Below are 20,710 nucleotides of genomic sequence, written 5' to 3'. Positions count from 1 at the left end.
GCCCCGCCCCTGCCTTCCTATTGGCTGCTACCGCCCCACCTGACCAGCCGCCCTCACGTTCCTAAAGTGTGTTTACTACCCTGCGCGGATGGGAAAGGGGGGCGCGCGGGCCGAGGGGCTCGATGACAGAACCGACAGGAACTGTCGAGCTAAAGGCAAACAACCGAGCCCGTTCCCGTGAACAAATCCGCCCGTCTGCCCGGCCCGGTAACCGAACTGAGGAGGGTAGGGGGCGGCACCTTCAGGACTGCGAGCCCCCACCTTTTTCGTAGCGAGGGCGGAGAAGCCCGGATGAGCACGGGGCTGCGAGGAGGCTGCGGGCGCGACAAGCGCGTGCCTTCAGTTGGCGGCAGAAACGTCTCTTTGTGCGCGTGCTCGCCTGCTAGGGCTGGGGGACATTCTAGTGAGGGGCGGAAGGGCGCGCCGCGCGCGTGCACGCTGGGGAGTGGGGGCGGTAAATGGGCTGTCATGTAGAGAATCCTGTGTACGTCAGAGGGACGCTCGGGAGGCGCGGTCACGGGCGCGCGTGGGCCCGGATCCCACCGCGCTGCCCACGTCGTTGCGGGGGGAGAGGGGGCGCGCCCGCAGGGACACGGGCTGGCGCTTACATAACTGAGCGGCACGAGGCACGCCGTGAACGCGACAGCGCCCTGCTTCCTGCGCGGCCCGCTGTTCCATGCCCCTACCCCTGCCAGCGCCTACGTCATCCGGACCGCGCGTGACCCCTTTCCTGCTTGCGCTGGTGGCCCGAGCGGTACAGGCAGGAGCCCAGCAGCCCTACACCCCGGCGTTCAGGGTGGTGCTTATACCTAGCAGAGCTGTGCCCCGGACTGCTTCTTCCGCAGAGCCAGAGAGAGCGAGCAATCAGCGTCCTTCCTCTGCCCCTCCCGCCACCCCGTTACGAAAGCGGTGCTGGCACTAGGGGTACTGCCATTCTGCCCTGGCTTGAAGTAGTTGCCAGTATATACGGGGTTTATAGTTTGGCTAAATGGCTCTCAGCATCCCAACTATACACATTGTTCCAGCGCCCCTCCATTAACCCATTTTCTTTGGAAGCAGGGTGTGTGTGAATTATACTAAGTACTATTGTGTATGGTACTATTTAAAAGGATTTTATTTTTCCTTAATCCCAAAGACTCCCCCACCCTCAGGGTGCATATTTCCCAATGCACTACACCCCACCTTGCCCATTGTCACTGGTCACTCAAATCCTGCTGGCTCCCCCTTGAGGCTATCACTAGAATTGTGTCTCACCCCCCCCCCACCCCAGTGGAACCCTTTCCCCCTCATTCCCCCCAGCCCAGTTCGCCCCTGCACAGGGGGGCAAGGGGAGATGCCAGCCCACTGTTTCTCTGCACCACACAGCACTTTTTCAAAAAAGTTGGCAAGAGCAAATGGGATAAATGCTCACTTTTGCCAAAGAAGTCGGGATGGCTGGGACAGGCTTAAAAAAGGGACTGCCAGCCAAAGCAGAACATATGGTCACCCTATAAAACACCACCTTTTATTTGCACAGTTTCAAGTATCAGAGGGGTAGCTGTGTTAGTCTGGATCTGTAAAAGCGGCAAAGAGTCCTGTGGCACCTTATAGACTAACAGACATATTGGAGCATAAGCTTTCTTGGGTGAATACCCACTTCATCATATTCACCCATGAAAGCTTATGCTCCAATATGTCTGTTAGTCTATAAGGTACCACAGGACTCTTCGCTGCTTTTGCATGGTTTGTAATCCACCCACTGCTACAGTGGGCTAGCACATAACCCAGAAAGTGAAATAATTAGAAATAAAGGCAAAACTGTGGGCATGGCTGTGCTACAGCTGACTAGCTTCCCTCAGCCTAGCCAGATCTAGGTCAGCTTAACTAGGGCACTCAGTGTGAATATTTCACACCTCTGAGCAACATAGCTATGTCGATCTAATTTATTAGTATAGACTAGACCTAATTCAGGTTCATTGCTCCTAGTGAATGATCTGCTGAAAGAAAAACCAAAAACCAAAAACAACCCAGTAAAGATACCAAGAAGTTAATTTTATAATCAACTTTAATAAAAAAACTTGTGTTCCTTTAAATACACCTTTAATTACCAAGGAAAGATTTCCCCTAACCCATCTGAGACACTTCTCAAATTTGCCTTTATATATTTTTTATTTGTACTTTTGTAATTACTTTCCATACTTTAGCTGTTTCTTGTTCAAAAGAGCTTTCATGTTTAAGAGCAGTATAAGCTCAGACATCATTGTTACGAAGAGAGCAGGAACACATAAAGGAGACCTTAAGCAGAATGACAGGTTTCAGAGTAGCAGCCGTGTTAGTCTGTATTCGCAAAAAGAAAAGGAGTACTTGTGGCACCTTAGAGACTAACAAATTTATTTGAGCATAAGCTTTCATGAGCTACAGCTCACTTCATCGGATGCATTCACCTTAAGCAGAATAAAATTCTAACCAAAGATGAAGAGAATTCATTAATTGAAATAGGTCATGTTTTAAAAAGCATCCTCTACAAGCAGAGCTTTGTAAATTAGCATTTAAGGCAGTTGAATGTGTCATGGTATTGACCCACTTGTCTCACAATAGGAAGTCCTTTTTTAATGTAACAGGTTAAAATGTTTCTCTTTTGTTTAAACTAGAGAGATACATGTATAACTAGTACAAGCCCCTGGTAATCCTGAGTGACAGCTAAGCATGTTCTTCAAAAGAATGATGAATGTATTTTTGTCTTTTTTTTTTTTAAGTGTAGTTAAGATATGCAGACTTTGCGCAGCTGTTGGGAACTGCATGTGATACAATCTGGCTCAAGATTTTCAAACACAACGAAGAAGGGACATGATAATATACAAAATAATGGTAAATAAAGGTATACTGGGAATTTTTTGTTCAGCGTGTTTCATTGTACAAGAACAAGGGGACACTCAGTGAATCATAGAGACGTAGGGCTGAAAGGGACCTCAAGAGGTCATTCAGTCCAGTCATCCACACTGGGGCAGGACCAAGTATACCTAGACCATCCCTGGCTGTGTTTGTCTACCCTGTTCTTAAAAATCTCCAAGATGAGGATTCCACAGCCTCCCTTCACCTATTCCAGGGCTTAATTACCCTTAGAGTTTTCTTACTATTAACCTAAATCTCCCTTTCTGCAGTTTAATCAGATCATTTCTTGTCCTGTCTTCAGTTGACATGGAGAACATTGCTCACAGTCTTTCTTGTAACAGCCATTAACATATTTGAAGACTTACCAGGTCCTGTCCTCAATCTTTTCCTCATGACTAAGCATGACTTTTTTTTTTTTTTTTTTTTTTAAGAACTTTTGCTCCTAGGTCAGGTTTTCTAAACTTACCGTTTTTGTTTTTCTCCTCTAGACTGCGTATATTTTGTCTACATCTTTCTTGAAGTGTCTCACCAAAAACTGGACACAGTACTCCAGTAGAGACCTCATCAGTGAAGAGTAGAAAGGAACAATTAGCTCTCATGTCTTACATATGATGTTCCTGTTAATGCATCCCAGAAACTAGAAGATGGCAAATTGAAAACTGATAAAAGGAAGTATTTTCATACAATGCAGGTTAGTCTGTGGAACAGTCAGAGACCAGGACATAGGCATTCATGCCTAGTGGTTGGAACAGGAGTCAGTCAGCCAGGAATAGAAACCCAGGTCAGAGCCAAATTGAGAAATTGGAGCCAAGGCTCCTAGCTGGGTTACCTGGAGTAGAGAAGCAAAGGAAAGGCTGGGTACAAGCAAGAGCTATTGCAGCTGTGGGCAAATGCTTTGAGCAGGCACCAAACTGCTGGTGCTGGGCTAGAGAGCTATTCTGCCAACTCTAGCTCCTCCACCTGATTAGTAGGGAATCAAGCAATCTGCTACAGCAGGGGTCGGCAACCTTTCAGAAGTGGTGGGCCGAGTCTTCATTTATTCACTCTAATTTAAGGTTTCACGTGCCAGTAATACATTTTAACATTTTTAGAAGGTCTCTTTCTATAAGTCTGTAATATATAACTAAACTATTGTTGTATGTAAAGTAAATAAGGTTTTTAAAACATTTAAGAAGCTTCATTTAAAATTAAAATGCAGAGCCCCCCGGACCGGTGGCCAGGACCCGGGCAGCGTGAGTGCCACTGAAAATCAGCTCGCATGCTGCCAGTGGCACTCTTTAGGTGCCCAGTGACTGACTCTGCTGCAGGCCCTGATTCCAGATTGGAACTGAATACTAAATAGTATAATTGAGCCCAAGAGTTTAGCAGACTTAAAACAGTGATTACACATGTCAAAGTTTGACTCAGACTCACAATTTATCAGACCACTCTGTTTTATTAACAAAGCTGCTCTGCTAATACATTTAGAAGTGAGCCCCCCGAGTGGGGCTTGTGTCTTTTAATTTATACAGTTTTTTGGAGAACAAGTTACAGAGAAGTTACAGACAAAAGAAGAAAAAGATTTTAGTCACCACCCTTCGAGATCCCTGAGACCAGTCACGTATCTTCAATTACCTGCCACCCTTAACAATCTCCTTTAACAGCTTCCAGTTAACTTAACTAATTGCCCTTCACACCTTCCATTCTGATGCCTGCTTCTTAGATGTGCTGGCTCTATCTTAATTGCTTCTCCATTCAAAAGCTAACTGTCCCTACCTGTGCTCCCTCAGATACTTTGTAACATGTTTTGGCATGCCCTCTCATATACAATGTATCCAGCATGTCCCCTTATACAATGTTATACTTCCACACACATTTACTAAAACATAATATACAGCAGTAAGTACCAAATAAAAAGCCATGAATTTTGGAAGAGATATAAACCCTCATGCTTCAGGACTAAAGGCAACCAATAATTATAGGTTGCGTAAGAGGAAATTTACCCTGCCTCTTACAGGTCTTTTAGCACCTTCCTCTGAAGCATCTGGTGTTGGCCATTGTCCATAACAAACTATTGAATTAGCTGGACCACTGGTCTGATTTAGAATAGCAATTCATGTGTTCCTCACACAGGTGCTGTTGGTGGAGTACTGAAAACAGTTTCACATAGTAATTTTAACTTTTTCTGCTGCTTTTGCAGTTTTGCATTAAAGGATGGACAACAACATGAAGTGTGTGCTGATTACAAATAAAAATAATTACACAAGAGTATCCTGCCTCTATTCACCTGTTTCTCTCCCAATAAGGAATGAACCCAGACCAGAAGTCCCTACTTAACTACTTAGAAGCAGAACACTATTTTAAAAAAAAAAAACCACCTAATTATTTGTTCTCCACTGAAGTAGATTTTTGTAAATAGAGTAATAGTGTATTGTAGAAAGGTGGGCTCACTATTGGCATGCCCCTTTGCAGCTGGGTGTGGCATAGCAGCTATCCTTTCTAGCAGCCTCTGTCTACTTCAGTGGTCTCTTCTCATGACATAGCCCTCTAGTCAGGTCACATCCCTTCTGCAGTAACAGAAAGCCCAACAAACAGACGCTGGAACAAATAATCTCAAGACTGTGTCTCTCCAGCCCTCTGACTTGGGGCCCACTGGTCATCACACTCTCCTCTCCTTAATAGTGGGGAACCCATGCTCACCATCTACATTATGTTCCAATCCAGATACCCTATGTCTGCTCTGTCAGACACTTCATCACTGCCTTCCTGGACTCTTTCCTACCATTAGCCTTTCTTGAGGCATTTTCCTTAGCCCCTTCCTGGGGCCTTTGTAACAAGCAGCATCTCCCAGGGCTTCTCCCCAGAGGTCTAGTTCCTACCCTTGTGTCAGGGTCAGCCACACAAGTTTACACTAGTCCTGTGGATACGAGGTATCATCCCTCTCTGGACTTCCTCCTCACTCTCCAAGCCTTCCTGTTCCCCACAGGTCTTTCTACTCTCTACTTCCCTACTCCCCAGAAGGAGATCATTTTTCTCTCTCCCCATGCAGCCCCTCAAACTTCAGACCCAACTGCATTTTAAGATTTGTGATCACAGCCTCTTGGGATTTACTGCCTCAAGTTTCCTTTTAGCTCAGGAGGTCCTGCCTCTGGCCCTAGGCTTCGCTAACTCTTGCTCAGTACCTTCTGATTCTAGAACAAGTGAGGCCTCCACAAGCATCTCACAGCCTTTAACCCAAAAGGGAAAGCTACCTTTCTCCTAGCTCTCTTCCCTAGCCTTCTCTCTATTAGCCTGTGCTCCTTCCTTTAAGAAAACCAAGAGGTACTGGAGCCACAGTCATAGCACCACTCAGGTTTGGCCCATCTATGGAGGGGTGGAGAGGCCAAAACTAAAGGGAGCTGTGTCCAGCTTTACCCACTTGAAATGTTGGGAGGTATGGGCTCCTGTTAAGTGTTTCATTGCTTGTGTGGGGTACAGACACCTCAGATTTTTCCATATTATCCCTCTCCAACTCCTGAACTTTATGAAATATTATTGATATTTAAGGTACAGCAGCAGCCAGAGGCCCCCATCATGATTAGAGAGCTCTATGGTGTTTGTTGCTATACAAGCTACCACTGATCCACACAGCTTAAAAAGAGTTTGTGGGGCAAGTTTCACTCCCATTGAAGTCTATGGAAGTTTTGCCATTGACTTCAATAGAAGCATAAATGGCCTTAAGGCTTTCAAATACTGTTTCCTTATAGGCTTAACATCAAGTTCTCAAAGAAGAGGAAAAGGGTAAAAATGAGGAACAGAGGCCCCAAATCACCTCTCTTTTTCCTTTCTCTCTGCCCATAACATCCACAAAGCCTGAAGGACAAGGCAAGGAGCCCAAACTTTAAATAAGATAACACTGATATTTCAAAGGGTAACAACAAGCTTAACAAAACAACTTTTTCTCATGAGCTCATTCTTTTTGGTCACATGCTTAGGGCCTATGGAAATATTCCAACTCAGTTTAAAACTAGAGTCCATCCACATCTAATCTGGGCCTATATTCCTATATAAAATGTGATTTATTGGGGTCTCTTGACCATAGAGGGAAATTGGGATGGGAATCTCTGTTCTCTTTGGGAGACTATGAAAGAGATATTGGCCTTAATAGGCTCTTGTGGTAGGTGAAGCAGAGTATGAACTATGAGCTATATTTAGTGCTGTGCCGGTTGGAGATATGCATGTAGAGGTTTTTATTTTTGGAACTTTACTTTTAAATAGCCTAAATTTCAAATGTTCGTTTGTTTAATAACCACATTCTAATATTTTGAAATAAAGGATATTGCTTTATTTAAAACCTTAATTCCATTTTCATGTCTGGGAATTTTATTAAATTCAGACATGCCTCAGTGCCCTAAATTGGAACATTTCTATTTAAAACTGAAACAAAACAGTTGTATCAAATGGAAGAAATATGGACATAAGTGATTCTCAGTGAGAAAGATGCTGGAGTCTGTTTGCTTATCCTTACTCTAATTAAGGAAGAAGATATATAAGCATGAGTTATAGCATACTTACATCTAGTCTAGGATGCTGCGTCCCAGGTTACCACAAGATTGGTACATTAAAGCACTGAGACTTAATTTATTAACAACTGTACCTAACAACTGTAAGCTTGACTGACTCAAAGTATTCTCCTCCTCCTTGCACTGATGGAAAACAGGACTAACTCCATCAAAACCAATGGATTTACATCAATATACAATGGTGAAAGTGAGAGAAGTCAGGCCCATCCCTGCACTGCCAGGTTATCCACATACTACTTGTCTAAATTCCCCCAAACCCATCCCAGCATGCACAAGGCCCAGTCAAACCTAGGGTGGATTCTCAGGGGATAAAGAGTGGGTTTTTTTGGGTGTTCCACAGTCTTGGTCAACAATCTGGTGCAGCTGTTGCCAGGATATTATATGGGGGTAACCAGCAAAGCTGAAATTGTAGGAGCAGATTCAGCTCTGGTTTATCCTACAGAAGTAAAGATAGCTTCTCCCCTGAATTTGGCCCTTAGCCACCAACTGCTCCTAGGACAGCCCATAGTAAAACATTGGCTATTTTACGGTGATCTGTGCAATGCACTTCTGAGGAGTCTAAAGGTGCCTCACTATTGCCCTCCTCACTCAGACACACCCTAGTCCCCCTCCCCCAGCTATCCTTAAATTACCCGGGCGCAGGCTACCCTGCCGGGGCCTGGGTTCATTGCATTCATTTTATGCAAACATCGCCGTGGCGATTTACAAGTTTCATGCTAATTTTTAAGGGCCAGATCCTGGGCGCCACTGGCGAAAGGCCCCACCTTGGCAGCTCAGCGGGGCAGGGGAGTTCCCAGCAGGGGACGCTGTGCTGCTCCTGCGGGGCCGGGGCCCGCCGCCTCCTCGCTCTTCCCCGCGGGCAACAGGGATGGGACAGGCCGCCTGAGCTCAGCCAGCGCCGTTCCCACCGGGTACAAAGGAAGTGGGGGGAAGGGCTCTCTCCCTTCCCTCTTCCCACGCGTCGCCCCTCAGGAGAGCCGCCGTGAGAGGTGAGGAGCCGTCCCGGCCGCAGGGGACACAGGAGCCGAGGGGCTGAGCACGGGCGGCTGCTCCCGCAGCAGGGCGGCCCGCGCTGACTGAGGCAACCCCGCCACTGGGGAGCTCAGGCAGGGCTCGTTCCCCCCGGCGAGCACCACAGCGGGGCCCGGCCGCCTTCCCCTCCAGGCTCAGGATCCAGTGGGGTCCGCAACACCCCCCATTGCCAACATGGCGCTGGGGCTGGCCGCCCCCCACCCATCCGGAGCGGGCGCAGGATCCTGGGTCACGGCCTGTTCCTCACGCCTTTACCCGCGCGGCGCCCAGCCCGGGACTGGCAGCGCGCCCGAGCGGCCGGCGGTCCAGTTATTAGCCCATCCTCGGCTCTTCTGGGTCACCCCGCGCTGAATCCCTCTCTCGAGCTGCCCCTGAGAGTTGAGGCTAGAGAGAGCCCCCCGTTTCCTGGGTACAGTGCGGGGCGGAGGGAGGCTGTAAAGGGCGTTTGTTTTCCTAATTAGGTGAAGACATGTGAGCATATTGAAGGGGAAATTTCAAAAAGCAAAGCGCAGGCGTCTGAGCTGAGCGTTAGCGACTATTCCATAATATTATTCCAGAACTTGGTTATTTTGAAGACAGTGTTTTCCTACAAAGCCTCTTGTAAATAATGGTATTCTCATCTACAGACTTTGCAATATTATTTCAATATCCAACCATAGCTTTTCCACACTTTTAGCAGGACACTATCAATTTTTAAGTTCAAATTAATGTCATGTATTACACATGCCCTGAGTACCCATACTAAGTATTGGGTGTTAACAAATCACATTTTTCTACTTTTTAAAAATGTTTTTCTCTTTCTTGTTTCTATGTAACCCTCACTAAACAACAGAGAAACTGACTACAGGCAAAGTAGTGTCAACAGAATAAAACTATCTAGTTTGTTTCACTTTAGTAATCTGGGGAATTTTTTATAGGTAAAATGTTGAAACAGAAGTGTAAATTTTAAGTTGGCTGGGTCCCTTTGACAGAACCTGTGATTTATGTGCCTGACCTCAGATAAACACAGATAGCATTTACTAGGCCAAATTTCACGCTTTATAATTTTGCTTAAGAAATCTATTAGATGTTATTGGAAAAGTGTTCATGGGTAGTGCATTTATAAGTGAATATGGTGCTGAAGTCTATTCTAGTCTTTTAAGGCCTTTCTTTGACAATTTATAAGTTGGAAAATAAAAGTTGGGCTTGGCTATTTTACCAGTAAGTACTTTTATGGATCCCATTGCCAAAGTCTCCAAGCACTTTTAATAATACTTCATTTCTATGAGAGCTGTGGATTGAAGGTGCTATAGTGCTTCACACAGTTTAACTAAGGCCCTGATCCTGCAAGTACTTACAATATATGCTTAAGTTTACACACCAAGTAGCTCCATTGAATTCAGTAGGACTACTCACAGTACAAAAAGTTAAGCACTTGGATAAGACTTTGCAAGATCAGGGCCTTAGGTCTTAAACCCCATGAAATATTATTCCAGTTTTTCAAGATTGGGAAACTAAAGCACAGAAAGTTGAGTGACTTGCCAACAGTTACACAGCAAGGCTTTGACAGACCTAGAAACAGACCAAGATTGCTTGAGTCCCAGTTCTGTGCTTCAGCTTGCTAAACAAGGTTTCCTTAAATTATGAAACTCTTGTGATCACATCAAAAACCTTGGATTGTGACTTTAGCATGTTCACATAGTAGACCTGGATTATGGGTAGAAATCTTATTCAGCTTCAAAAATTTGAAATAACATCAAAGAAACATACTAGTAAAAATGTTTTACATCAGTGTCCTCTTATATGTAAGGTAAATGTGCATATAATTATTTAAGAATTAGAACTAAATTTCTAAAGTATTAAAGGCTTTTTAATCTATCAGAAAAAAGGTATAACAAGCTAATAGTTAGAAGTTTAAGCTAGACAAATTCAGACAAGAACTAAGGGATAGATTTTTAAGTGAGAACAATTAACCATTGGAATAATTTACCTAGGACTTGATGGATTCTCCATCATTTGAGGGCTTTAAAGAAATACTGGATATCTTTCTAAAAAGATATCAAACAAAAGTCGGATGCAGAAATTACTGGGGAGGGTTCTTTGTCCTGTGGTAGGTGGGAGATTAGTCTACTAGAATATCATAATGGTCTCTTCTGTCCTTAGAGCAGTGGTCCCCAAACGTTTCACAGTTGTCCCCCCCTCCCCCCAATCTGGTCCACATCCCTGCTCCCGGAAGCTGGGAGAGGGCCCGTAGCATGGGGGGAGGGCAAGGGGAGAGGCATGGACAGGAGTAGTGGGGGGCATGCTTGCGGCCGGGAGTGGCACCAAGGCTGGGTCTGGGAGCCATGGTCAGGGGCCAAGGCTGGGGGCGGAGCAAGGCTGGCCTGCACTCCTTCCCCACCCCTGTGAGAGCTGGCCCAGAACCTGCAGCACCCCCCTCAAACGTTCCTCTGTGCCCCCCAATGGGGGCATGCCCCACAATTTGGGGACCACTTCCTTAAAGTCCATGAAAAATTAACATTTTTCCTGCTCTCTTTTTGATCTTTATAAGGGTATTTTTAGCTGAGGAGAAACTGCTATACAGTAAAACTGACAGTACACAAAGTTTGCAAGTGCACAAACTGAATTTGATCTTTTTTGCTGACTTTCAACTATAGTAATCAGTGGTGTGTTACTTATAGCAATAATTGGTACAAAATTTTCAAACAAATATGATTTTTCAAGTTTTTACTGTCCCCTTTAGCTTCTAAAAGGTTTTGATAAAAAGTGGAAATTTAAGAAGTTTTAAAATTTATCTGATAGTGCCCTTTTGTATTTAAACACTGCTGTTCTTCCTGTTATCTCAGAATATGTGCAGCTGCATTAATGGTAACCTAACTTCAGTTAGAGTGTGGGTGGGAACACTAAGTATCCAAAACCACATTCTGATTGACTGGTTGGGTCTGTCACATCTGTGCACCAAATCCAAAGGATGCACAGATAGGAGCTCCTTTACACATAAATCCGTTTGCTCATTATATTCAACAGGTGACAGTAGAAGTTAAGTACAGAAAAAGATAAAGCAGCTGTGGGGATGAAGAAAAGGAGTTGTTTGAAGGAGAAAGAGTGATAACAATAACTCCCTCCCCAAAATGCCAAGCTGTAGTTCAGCCACTTTTAACCTACCTGACTAGTCAGAAGAAAGCTGTCTACTAGTCCAAATTATCATTTATTATAAAAAGTGAGTTCAGTGGCTTTTAGGATATATACTGCCATTGAAAGAAACGATGTCTGGGAAAAATTAAACAAATATATTCAAAGTATTTGAGAAAGGCATTTAGCTTTTCCCTCTCATTTGGTCCTTTTAATTGGAACTTGAGTTAAAAAAAAAAAAAGAAAGAAAAAAAGGCTAAATTGCATAGAATCCCATACTTTAAATGTCCAACTGGAGAGCTACACTCTAATAGCAATAAGACACTCCCGAGTGCCCATGAGTTGGCTAATGATACATTTTTTGCATGGTTGGGTGAATCCTGCCTAGTATCTTGCAGTACATCAGAGGCATTCACCAGTAGCCTATTAATGAACACCCTTTTGGGGACTATTGATATACTAACCATGTGGGAACAGTTAAACTTGTGTGGTATTTGGGGCAGAACACTCGCATTCTGCCTCATGTTCCATATATGGCATTTTGGTGTTTTATTGTTCTATTGAAGCATCCTTTGGGATGTTAGTAGGAAATTCCAGCTTTCATTCCACTTCAGAATGAATATAAGTATGTGAAAATGTTCCTTTTAGAAGTAATTGTCTCTTATAGCAGCTCAGGTTTGAACATGAATATCTTTTGAACATACCATATAAGACAGAAATTAACATTTTTCTATTTTTTGTTTTTACATTCATTTTGTATATAGTGCAGCACTCCAGAATGTTGAGAGGAATCGCTAATAGTGCAGCACACGTGTTTACATTTTCGTTGGCTAGATCTCAGCGCTGCAAACCAGTGGTGACTCTCTCGTCCCTGTGGAATAAAGTACAGGATGGAAGCTTTTTACAGCAATCTAGTTATATAACTGATATAAAATCGAAAGTGGAGAACAAAAGAACCGTGGAGAATCTCTACAGATTATCCGTTGATATTAAAAAAATTCGGAGACTAAAGGAGTGGGTCCTCTTTCAGGATGCAGCCTATGTTAAAGAAACTGCTCATACTTTACGAGAAATGGGAGCTGATAAGGCTGCCATAGCAAATATTTTGGAACGTTGCCCAGAGGCAATCCTCCGTACCCCAGCAGAGATAAACTCTCAAAGAGATCTGTGGCAATCAGTATGCCAAAATGAAAAACAACTGGTCAAATTAATAGAGCAGTTTCCAGAGTCTTTTTTTACTGTTGAACATCTTGAGAACCAGAAATCTAATGTTCAGTTCTTTCAAGAGTTGGGACTGAAGAATAATATAATCACCAGGTTCTTCACAAGTGCCCCCGATATTTTTTACAAGCCTGTTGAGAAAAACAAACATATAGTAGAGACATTACAGAGAATGTATCTAAATTTAGGTGGTTCTAATGCCAATATGAAGATCTGGCTTCTGAAATTATTGAGTCAAAACCCATTTATTTTGTTAAATACCTCCACAGCAGTTCAAGAGAACTTGGAGTTTCTCCAGAAGAAAGATTTCACTGATTCTGAAGTTCTGCAACTGCTGTCCAGGCTTAAAGGTTTTATTTTTAACCTTAGCCCTAACACTATGCAGAAGAGCATGTTTTTTTCCAAAGATGTTTTTAAGTGCAATGATCAAGAATTAAAAGAGCTAGTGTTGAAATGCCCCGCTCTCCTCTACAATTCTGTTCCAATTCTGGAAGAAAGACTCAAGGGACTGTTGAAGGAAGGAATTTCTGTAGATCAGATTAAAGAGACACCAGTGGTGCTGGAGCTGACAACCCAAATTATGCAGTACAGAATTAAAAAGTTAGCTGCTTTAGGATACAATATAAAAAATGGAAATCTAGAAAATTTGAATGGAACAAAGAGAGATTTTGAAGCCACTTATTGTAGGATACAAGCAAAGAGAGAGAGACCAATGTTTAATCCTGTTGCTCCTTTAGATTAATTTGAATGTCTTTATTCAAAAAGGGAACTTTATCCTTTCTTAACCTTAGCCAATTTGTAGTCTGCTGCATGAAGTTGTGGCTTTAATTCATAGCTCACTAGTACTTTTAAAAATTGTATTACAAAAAGTGACCATAATAAAAGGTTAGCAATATCATGTAAATGATAACAATAAGGACTAGGTTTTTAGATTGTATCCTAACCACACAATTTTTAAAGAAGTTTCCCCTATCAAACTGGCCACCAACTTACCTAGGTTTTTAGCAGTTGGTGTTGCACTGACCAGTCTATGATAATGCCGAGAGCGATTATACTAACCAACAAGAAAAGTTAGCAGCATGAATTTTCAGTACTGTTCATCAGGCAGCAGGTAAGTAAAAGGCTTTCAAAAAGTCCTTTAGGTAACTGCCACTGCAACAAAGAGGCCACTGGAGGTTGAGCCCAAATTGAAGCTGGCAGTCTGATGGGGTGGAAGGAGATTACAAAACTAGAGTCTCCACTGAGAGGATGTGCAAGGACTATTTACCATATTTATGTACAATCATTACTATAAGAGGGCCCTGTCACCATCTTAGTGTGGTCTCTCATGGGGTCTCATCTTCTCCTGACTGACCTTCCTAGTTTTCTTTCAGTTAGTTCCTGGACCTTCACCTCCAATTAAGTCCATGAGCTCTTCACATTTTGGATTTGCAGTCTTTTGGTTGTTTTCTTAGAGACAGCCTGATACTATTCTTTTCTGCCTCCCTTTCCTTCTCTGTACTCTCCATTTTTTGTCTTGTTTCCTCTATTTGTTGCAGCTGTGGATGCCTGCTTCCATGATTGACAGCTGCCTGGGGTTCTGATCAAGCTGCTTGCTTATAAATAGGAAAAACCCTCCCCATCTATGCTCATTCTGGGATTTGTACACCCCATTACAGGCCCTGATCTGGTTGGGGACTGTGGGTGCTCATATAATGCAAATAAATAACAAAATGGTTCTAGAGGGTCTCTTTCGAGGTTATGAAACCTCAAGCTGGCTCCTCTTGCAGGAACTCTCTCTCTCTCTCTCTTTTTTTTTTTTTTGGCCTTGGCTTCTGTCTCTAATTCCCCCTTCTCTTCCTTAGACTAGAAAGAGAACAGGATCAGAAAGGGAATTAGCTGAGGTAAAGACTGTGCTTCCAGAGGGAAGGAGGCAAAGAAGTCTGAGGGGAAGAGTGTGGTCTTATGCCTTTTACAGTAGCTGTGGCTCAGGCACAAGTCTTTGCTTTTAAACTGATGAACATTAAAAGTGGACAAGATATACAAACAGCCACTGCTGTTGTTTCCTAGGCATATGGAAAAACTGATATCTTAGATACCATGATGTGGTAACCATTGAGAAATGCTGACCTTTTAATAGTGGCTACTGTAGGTAGTCATTAGGCTTTCTGGGTGTGAAAGAAATGGTACATGACAAAAACAGTCATTAAATGTTACTTGACAAATTAAAGTTGTCAGGGGTTTCTGCACAAGCTTTCATGAGCAAGTGGTCTGTATATATTCCTCCTTGGCAGGCAGGAGATAATGCATGAAAGAGCAGTGAGGTGAGCAACTGCTAAGGGACATGTTCCATATTTAAAATGTCTGGAAACTCAAACATATTCAAATAAGTGTGATCAAAAATATCAAACTGTAAATTGATTTGGTATCAAATTTCCATAAGAAAAACTTACTAAATTCTTGGGGCTCAACAATGAACCAAAATTGTTGACTACAATGGGAGTTTTTGTTGTGCATGAAATACAAGATCAGGTCTGTTTTCTTTGAAGTAACACATGAATGATTATTTTGCTTGTCATGAGTATACATTTCAGATACATGAATACAGTACAATTGACTGTAACACTTGCTACATTCGCTATATAATTAAGGACATGTTGGCAATAAATCTGGTTTTTTTTTTGTTTCCTCTTATTTTCTTAGAGGTTTACAACTGCTGAGGAAACTTGGTATTGGATTATTTACTAAGATAAATACTTTTTTCCTTGCAAACAACACGCTCAGCACATATACCCTTCCTTTTCTGATCTGTCAATGAGGTTTGAGGATGTTGGGAGCTAATCAGTGTTATGATATAGTCCCTATCTTTCAGTACTCAAGGGACAGGGGGATTCATCCTCTATGCTAAGTAAACTGTAATTTTGTGATTGTTATGCATTTTCCCCCAGGTACAAGGAGACACTTCAGATATCCAAAAGGGTGGATATAATAGGTAACACTGAACCATTGCAGCACTAAATAGACAGCCTGTTAGTTATACCTTTTGATAAAAATGGTGGCTCAGAGACAGAGGAAGAAGGGAATTTCCTGCTGGAAGTTAAATCAAGATGTAGCTGATATCTTATTTATATACTGATGTAAGAGTGTTTTCCAGTTGCCTTGAGCGCATTATGCTCAGCCTGCTATACTGCGCTCATTTAATTCTTCAGAAACATAGTGCAGCTAACTTGAGAGAATTTTTTGAGGTAATTGAATATGACTGAAGTCTCTTGCTGTTGAAAAAGCATTTGATGGTGCCTCTGGAGATTGTACTTTCAAAAAAAATTTAAGAAATGTGGGTACGTTAGTAACTTACTTGAGTTTCTGTCTTTCAGATTGGTTAATTTAATGCTGTGTACACTCTTCAATCAGCATGAAACTGGTCTGTTGTTACTTCAGTAAGGATCACCTCTAAAAAAAATATTACTACTGTAATAATTCTCATTATCCTTCTTGAAACCTCATTTAATAGGCCCACCCATGTTACTCTATTGTGCTATTATGCTTTCACTTTCCCAAATATAAAAATAATTTAAATTGGTTTCCATTTTTTATCTCTCCGCATTTGTCTTCATTTTTCAGACTGCAAGATCTGCAGGCAAGGACTGTCTGTGTTTTGAACAAGTGCCAAACATGCTGACAGTTATGTTTTGCTACACAGGATTAATTTAATAATTTTGTTAAATGGGCTATCCAAATTTACTCTCCAGTCCCATTCCAGTTTTTCTGTTTTCAGATCAAAGGTCTGTTTGGTCCACAAATGAAACATTCCTTCACTCAGCCAGAAATTCAGATGATGTAAAAATGATCATGTAAGAAGTCACAGAAGTTCATAAACATTCGAATGTTTACTACACAGCTACATACTACTAAATGTGGCACCTTAGAGACTAACCAATTTATTTGAGCATAAGCTTTCGTGAGCTACAGCTCACTTCATTGGATGCATACTGTGGAAACTGCAGAAGACATTATATACACAGAGACCATGAAACAATACCTCCTCCTACCGCACTCTCCTGCTGGTAATAGCTTATCCAAAGTGACCACTGTCCCTACAATGAGTATGATAATCAAGGTGGGCCATTTCCAGCACAAATCCAAGTTTTCTCACCCCTCCACCCCCCAAACTCACTCTCCTGCTGGCAATAGCTCATCCAAACTGACCACTCTCCTTACAATGTGTATGATAATCAAGGTGGGCCATTTCCAGCATAAATCTAAGTTTAACCAGAACATCGGGGGGGGAGGGGTAGGAAAAAACAAGGGGAAATAGGCTACTTTGCATAATGACTTAGCCACTCCCAGTCTCTATTTAAGCCGAAATTAATAGTATCCAATTTGCAAATGAATTCCAATTCAGCAGTTTCTCGCTGGAGTCTGGATTTGAAGTTTTTTTTGTTTTAAGATAGCAACCTTCATGTCTGTAATTGCATGACCAGAGAGATTGAAGTGTTCTCCGACTGGTTTATGAACGTTATAATTCTTGACATCTGATTTGTGTCCATTTATTCTTTTACGTAGAACCTGTCCAGTTTGACCAATGTACATGGCAGAGGGGCATTGCTGGCACATGATGGCATATATCACATTGGTGGATATGCAGGTGAATGAGCCTCTGATAGTGTGGCTGATGTTATTAGGCCCTGTGATGGTATCCCCTGAATAGATACATGGGCACAGTTGGCAACGGGCTTTGTTGCAAGGATAAGTTCCTGGGTTAGTGGTTCTGTTGTGTGGTATGTGGTTGTTGGTGAGTATTTGCTTCAGGTTGGGGGGCTGTCTGTAGGCAAGGACTGGCCTGTCTCCCAAGATTTGTGAGAGTGTTGGGTCATCCTTCAGGATAGGTTGTAGATCCTTAATAATGCGTTGGAGGGGTTTTAGTTGGGGGCTGAAGGTGACGGCTAGTGGCGTTCTGTTATTTTCTTTGTTCGGCCTGTGCTGTAGTAGGTGACTTCTGGGAAGTCTTCTGGCTCTATCAATCTGTTTCTTCACTTCCGCAGGTGGGTATTGTAGTTGTAAGAATGCTTGATAGAGATCTTGTAGGTGTTTGTCTCTGTCTGAGGGGTTGGAGCAAATGTGGTTGTATCACAGAGCTTGGCTGTAGACAATGGCTCAACCTGGATTTGTGCTGGAAATGGCCCACCTTGATTTTCATACACATTGTAAGGAGAGTGGTCACTTTGGATAAGCTATTACCAGCAGGAGAGTGAGTTTGTGGGTGTGGTTTTTGGAAAAAGGGGTGGGGGGTGAGAAAACCTGGATTTGTGCTGGAAATGGCCCAACTTGATCATCATACTCATTGTAAGGAGAGTGATCACTTTAGATAAGCTATTACCAGCAGGAGAGTGGGGTGGGAGGAGGTATTGTTTCATGGTCTCTGTGTATATAATGTCTTCTGCAGTTTCCACAGTATGCATCCGATGAAGTGAGCTGTAGCTCATGAAAGCTTATGCTCAAATAAAGTGGTTAGTCTCTAAGGTGCCACAAGTACTCCTTTTCTTTTTGTGAATACAGACTAACACGGCTGTTACTCTGAATACTACTAAATGTGTAGTCCTAGAAACCACCTATGCCTGTTTTCTTCTAGAGTTGAGTTTTCAACTTTTCCAAAAGTTTCCCACAAGAAATCCAGCTTCTGATATAGTGTAAAACTTCTATCCCTCCCTCCTTACTGAAGGTTGGTCCAATAAAAGATATTACATCAGCCACCTTGTCTCTAACACCCCTCCCTACAACATTTTCCTCTTTCTCCTCTGTTACAATTGAAAACACCACCTTATTCCCAGTCACACAGGCTCAGCCAGGTAGTCTTCTCAAATTCCTCCCAGTAGTCTGTACAAATCTTGCCCCTTTACTCTTTATTCTGTTTTGAGGATATGATCCTTCCCTCACAGTGCCAACGGCTAAAACCTTAACCATGATCTAATGAACTCCCATCTTAACTACTGCTCCTCTGACTTCCCCAACACATCATAAAACTGAGCCGCCACCAGGATGTGCACAACTGAATAGAGAACCACTTAATGATATTGTTGTAACCCTCATTCATTCTTGTCCCCCTTCCCCTCAAATAACTTAAAATCAGAGTTTTCCATCTGTAAGATCTTTTCAGAACGAGGTACAGAGCTGTATAGAACTCTGCCCACAAAGCAACAAAGAGCTGTCCATGCTTTAGCTGCCATGGACATCTCCCTCGTGGAATTGAGAAAGTCTCAGTCTCACAGCTCAAGAATTTTCCACACATGGAGAGTCAGAGACAAGCTTATTTCCTGACTGTAAACTGTTTGGGACAGAGACTTGGGATTAAGACATTGGATTGTGACTCTGGAGATCAGCGTTCAGTTTCCTGTGCCATTAGTATTCATTGGACCTTGGGGAAATTCATTTTCTCTCTCTCTCTCTCTCTGCTTCAGTTCCCCCATCTGTTAAAATAGGAATATGTTCTTCCACTATTTTTCTTGTCTGAACAGTAGGACAGTCCTTGGTGCATCCTATCTGTACATACAGCTAAAAGCACAATGGAGCTGCAGTCTTGGGTGGGGTCTTTAAAGCACTCTTAAATCAGTGACACTTTTGGGTGAAATAATGTAATATGGAGACATCCCATCCCACCAAGTTATTCAACTCATAGGTAGAATCATCTCCCCTGTAGTTTTACCTTCCCCGCATCTAGAAAGGAAGCTGTCAGAAGAAGTCAAACTGCAACAATTTAATGTTTCACAAGTTCCAAGCAGGACAGAATTAGAACAGTTTTGAAAAAAGGGTCAGTCATACATTAAGTGGAAAATAAAAATATGCAGACAGCATAAGACCAAGTTCTAAACTGAAACCCTATACTACTTTTAAGCATTTAGTTACAAGAATTCAGAATCACTGAATAATACATTTTGCTCATAACACATGCTACAAGATGATGGTAGAGTTGTATAGATTATAGCAAGAAACTTCTCAGGCTACACTTAGTTTTCTGCAAGTTTCATAGTGTCTTATTTAAAAAAAACATTTAAATGGCTTATCAAAAAGGAGTGTGTGTTTTAAATTTAACACTCTAAAATCCCCAGAGTTTCCATAAAGATTATTAGTAAGGGTTTTGTTGAACAGTGACTGTAGTAATATTTGTGAACCTTTGAATTGTTGATTGTCATACAACTCTGTGTTAAGGGCTCTGAACTCTGATGATAAACTTACATTTACTACATGGTCCTCTTCAATCCCCAAAAATGGTATATGACAGATTAGCAATGCAAGATGCTTTACTCAAACAAGATGAGTAAATAATTCCTTTAGTTGGAATCGTAAAAAAAAAAAAATACATACTTTAAGATTTAATTTCCACTTCTACAGAGTCACTAGAAAACTGTCAGATAAATATATATTTAAACAGTAATGATGTCTAATGAAGAAAGCTGCTTCAGATCACAGCTGAAGTACCAATGGTTCAGACATACTAGCTGACTAATTTATATTGAATAGTTTACCATACCAACATCAGTTAAACAGGAATAAAAATTTTAGACAAGTGATACCTTTTGACCTTTAATTTCTACAAACACATTTATATCTTCCTTGTACAACTATAGCCACTTAAAAGTAAACTCACATGTTTAGAAATTCTCTGCAGGGACATACGTTTTGAGGAAATACTGCATACAGAATAGTCACATAAAATTTTTGCCATCTTTTACAGGCTGCCAAAAGGTTATTCTTAGCTGCAGAGTCAGCAGATCTTGAATAACTGAGCCTGTGTCATGCATTTAGATCCTGCCCATGCACATCCTTGAAGATGTATGAGAATGCAGCCATTCAAAGGAGTATCAAGGTTGGAAATCTGTTCCTATGCAATTCATTGAGATGACATTTCTCCTGCTTTAAACATAGTCAGTCTTGTTTATTTGTTTAAATAGTACAGTGCT

At 42.2% G+C, this 20,710-nt stretch overlaps 1 protein-coding gene across 4 annotated transcripts; it reads left to right on the top strand.

Annotated features, from left to right (window-relative positions):
• The first annotated feature begins 99 nt into the window (after positions 1-99).
• Positions 100-20,670, top strand: MTERF2 (mitochondrial transcription termination factor 2). 4 transcript variants are annotated; one of them, XR_014714431.1, is made up of 3 exons: positions 8,112-8,401; positions 16,130-16,192; positions 20,485-20,670. XR_014714431.1 is itself a non-coding variant. In XM_084651291.1 (2 exons), exons 1-2 carry the CDS (start codon positions 123-125, stop codon positions 13,516-13,518), a joined length of 1,284 nt encoding a protein of 427 aa, XP_084507417.1. In that variant the 5' UTR covers positions 100-122; the 3' UTR covers positions 13,519-16,112. The 4 variants fall into 4 exon arrangements, 2 of the variants coding, with proteins under 2 accessions (XP_084507417.1, XP_084507416.1); XM_084651291.1 differs by lacking the exons at positions 8,112-8,401; positions 16,130-16,192; positions 20,485-20,670 and adding exons at positions 100-207; positions 12,320-16,112; XR_014714430.1 differs by lacking the exon at positions 16,130-16,192 and having other exon boundaries at positions 8,065-8,401.
• Positions 20,671-20,710: the final 40 nt, after the last annotated feature.

This window comes from Lepidochelys olivacea, assembly GCF_965140295.1.
Source record: "Lepidochelys olivacea isolate rLepOli2 genome assembly, chromosome: 1".
In the NCBI taxonomy this organism is placed as follows: Eukaryota; Metazoa; Chordata; order Testudines; family Cheloniidae; genus Lepidochelys; species Lepidochelys olivacea.
Note: the sequence above shows the minus strand (reverse complement) of the source record. Positions and strands in the feature narration are given on the sequence as shown.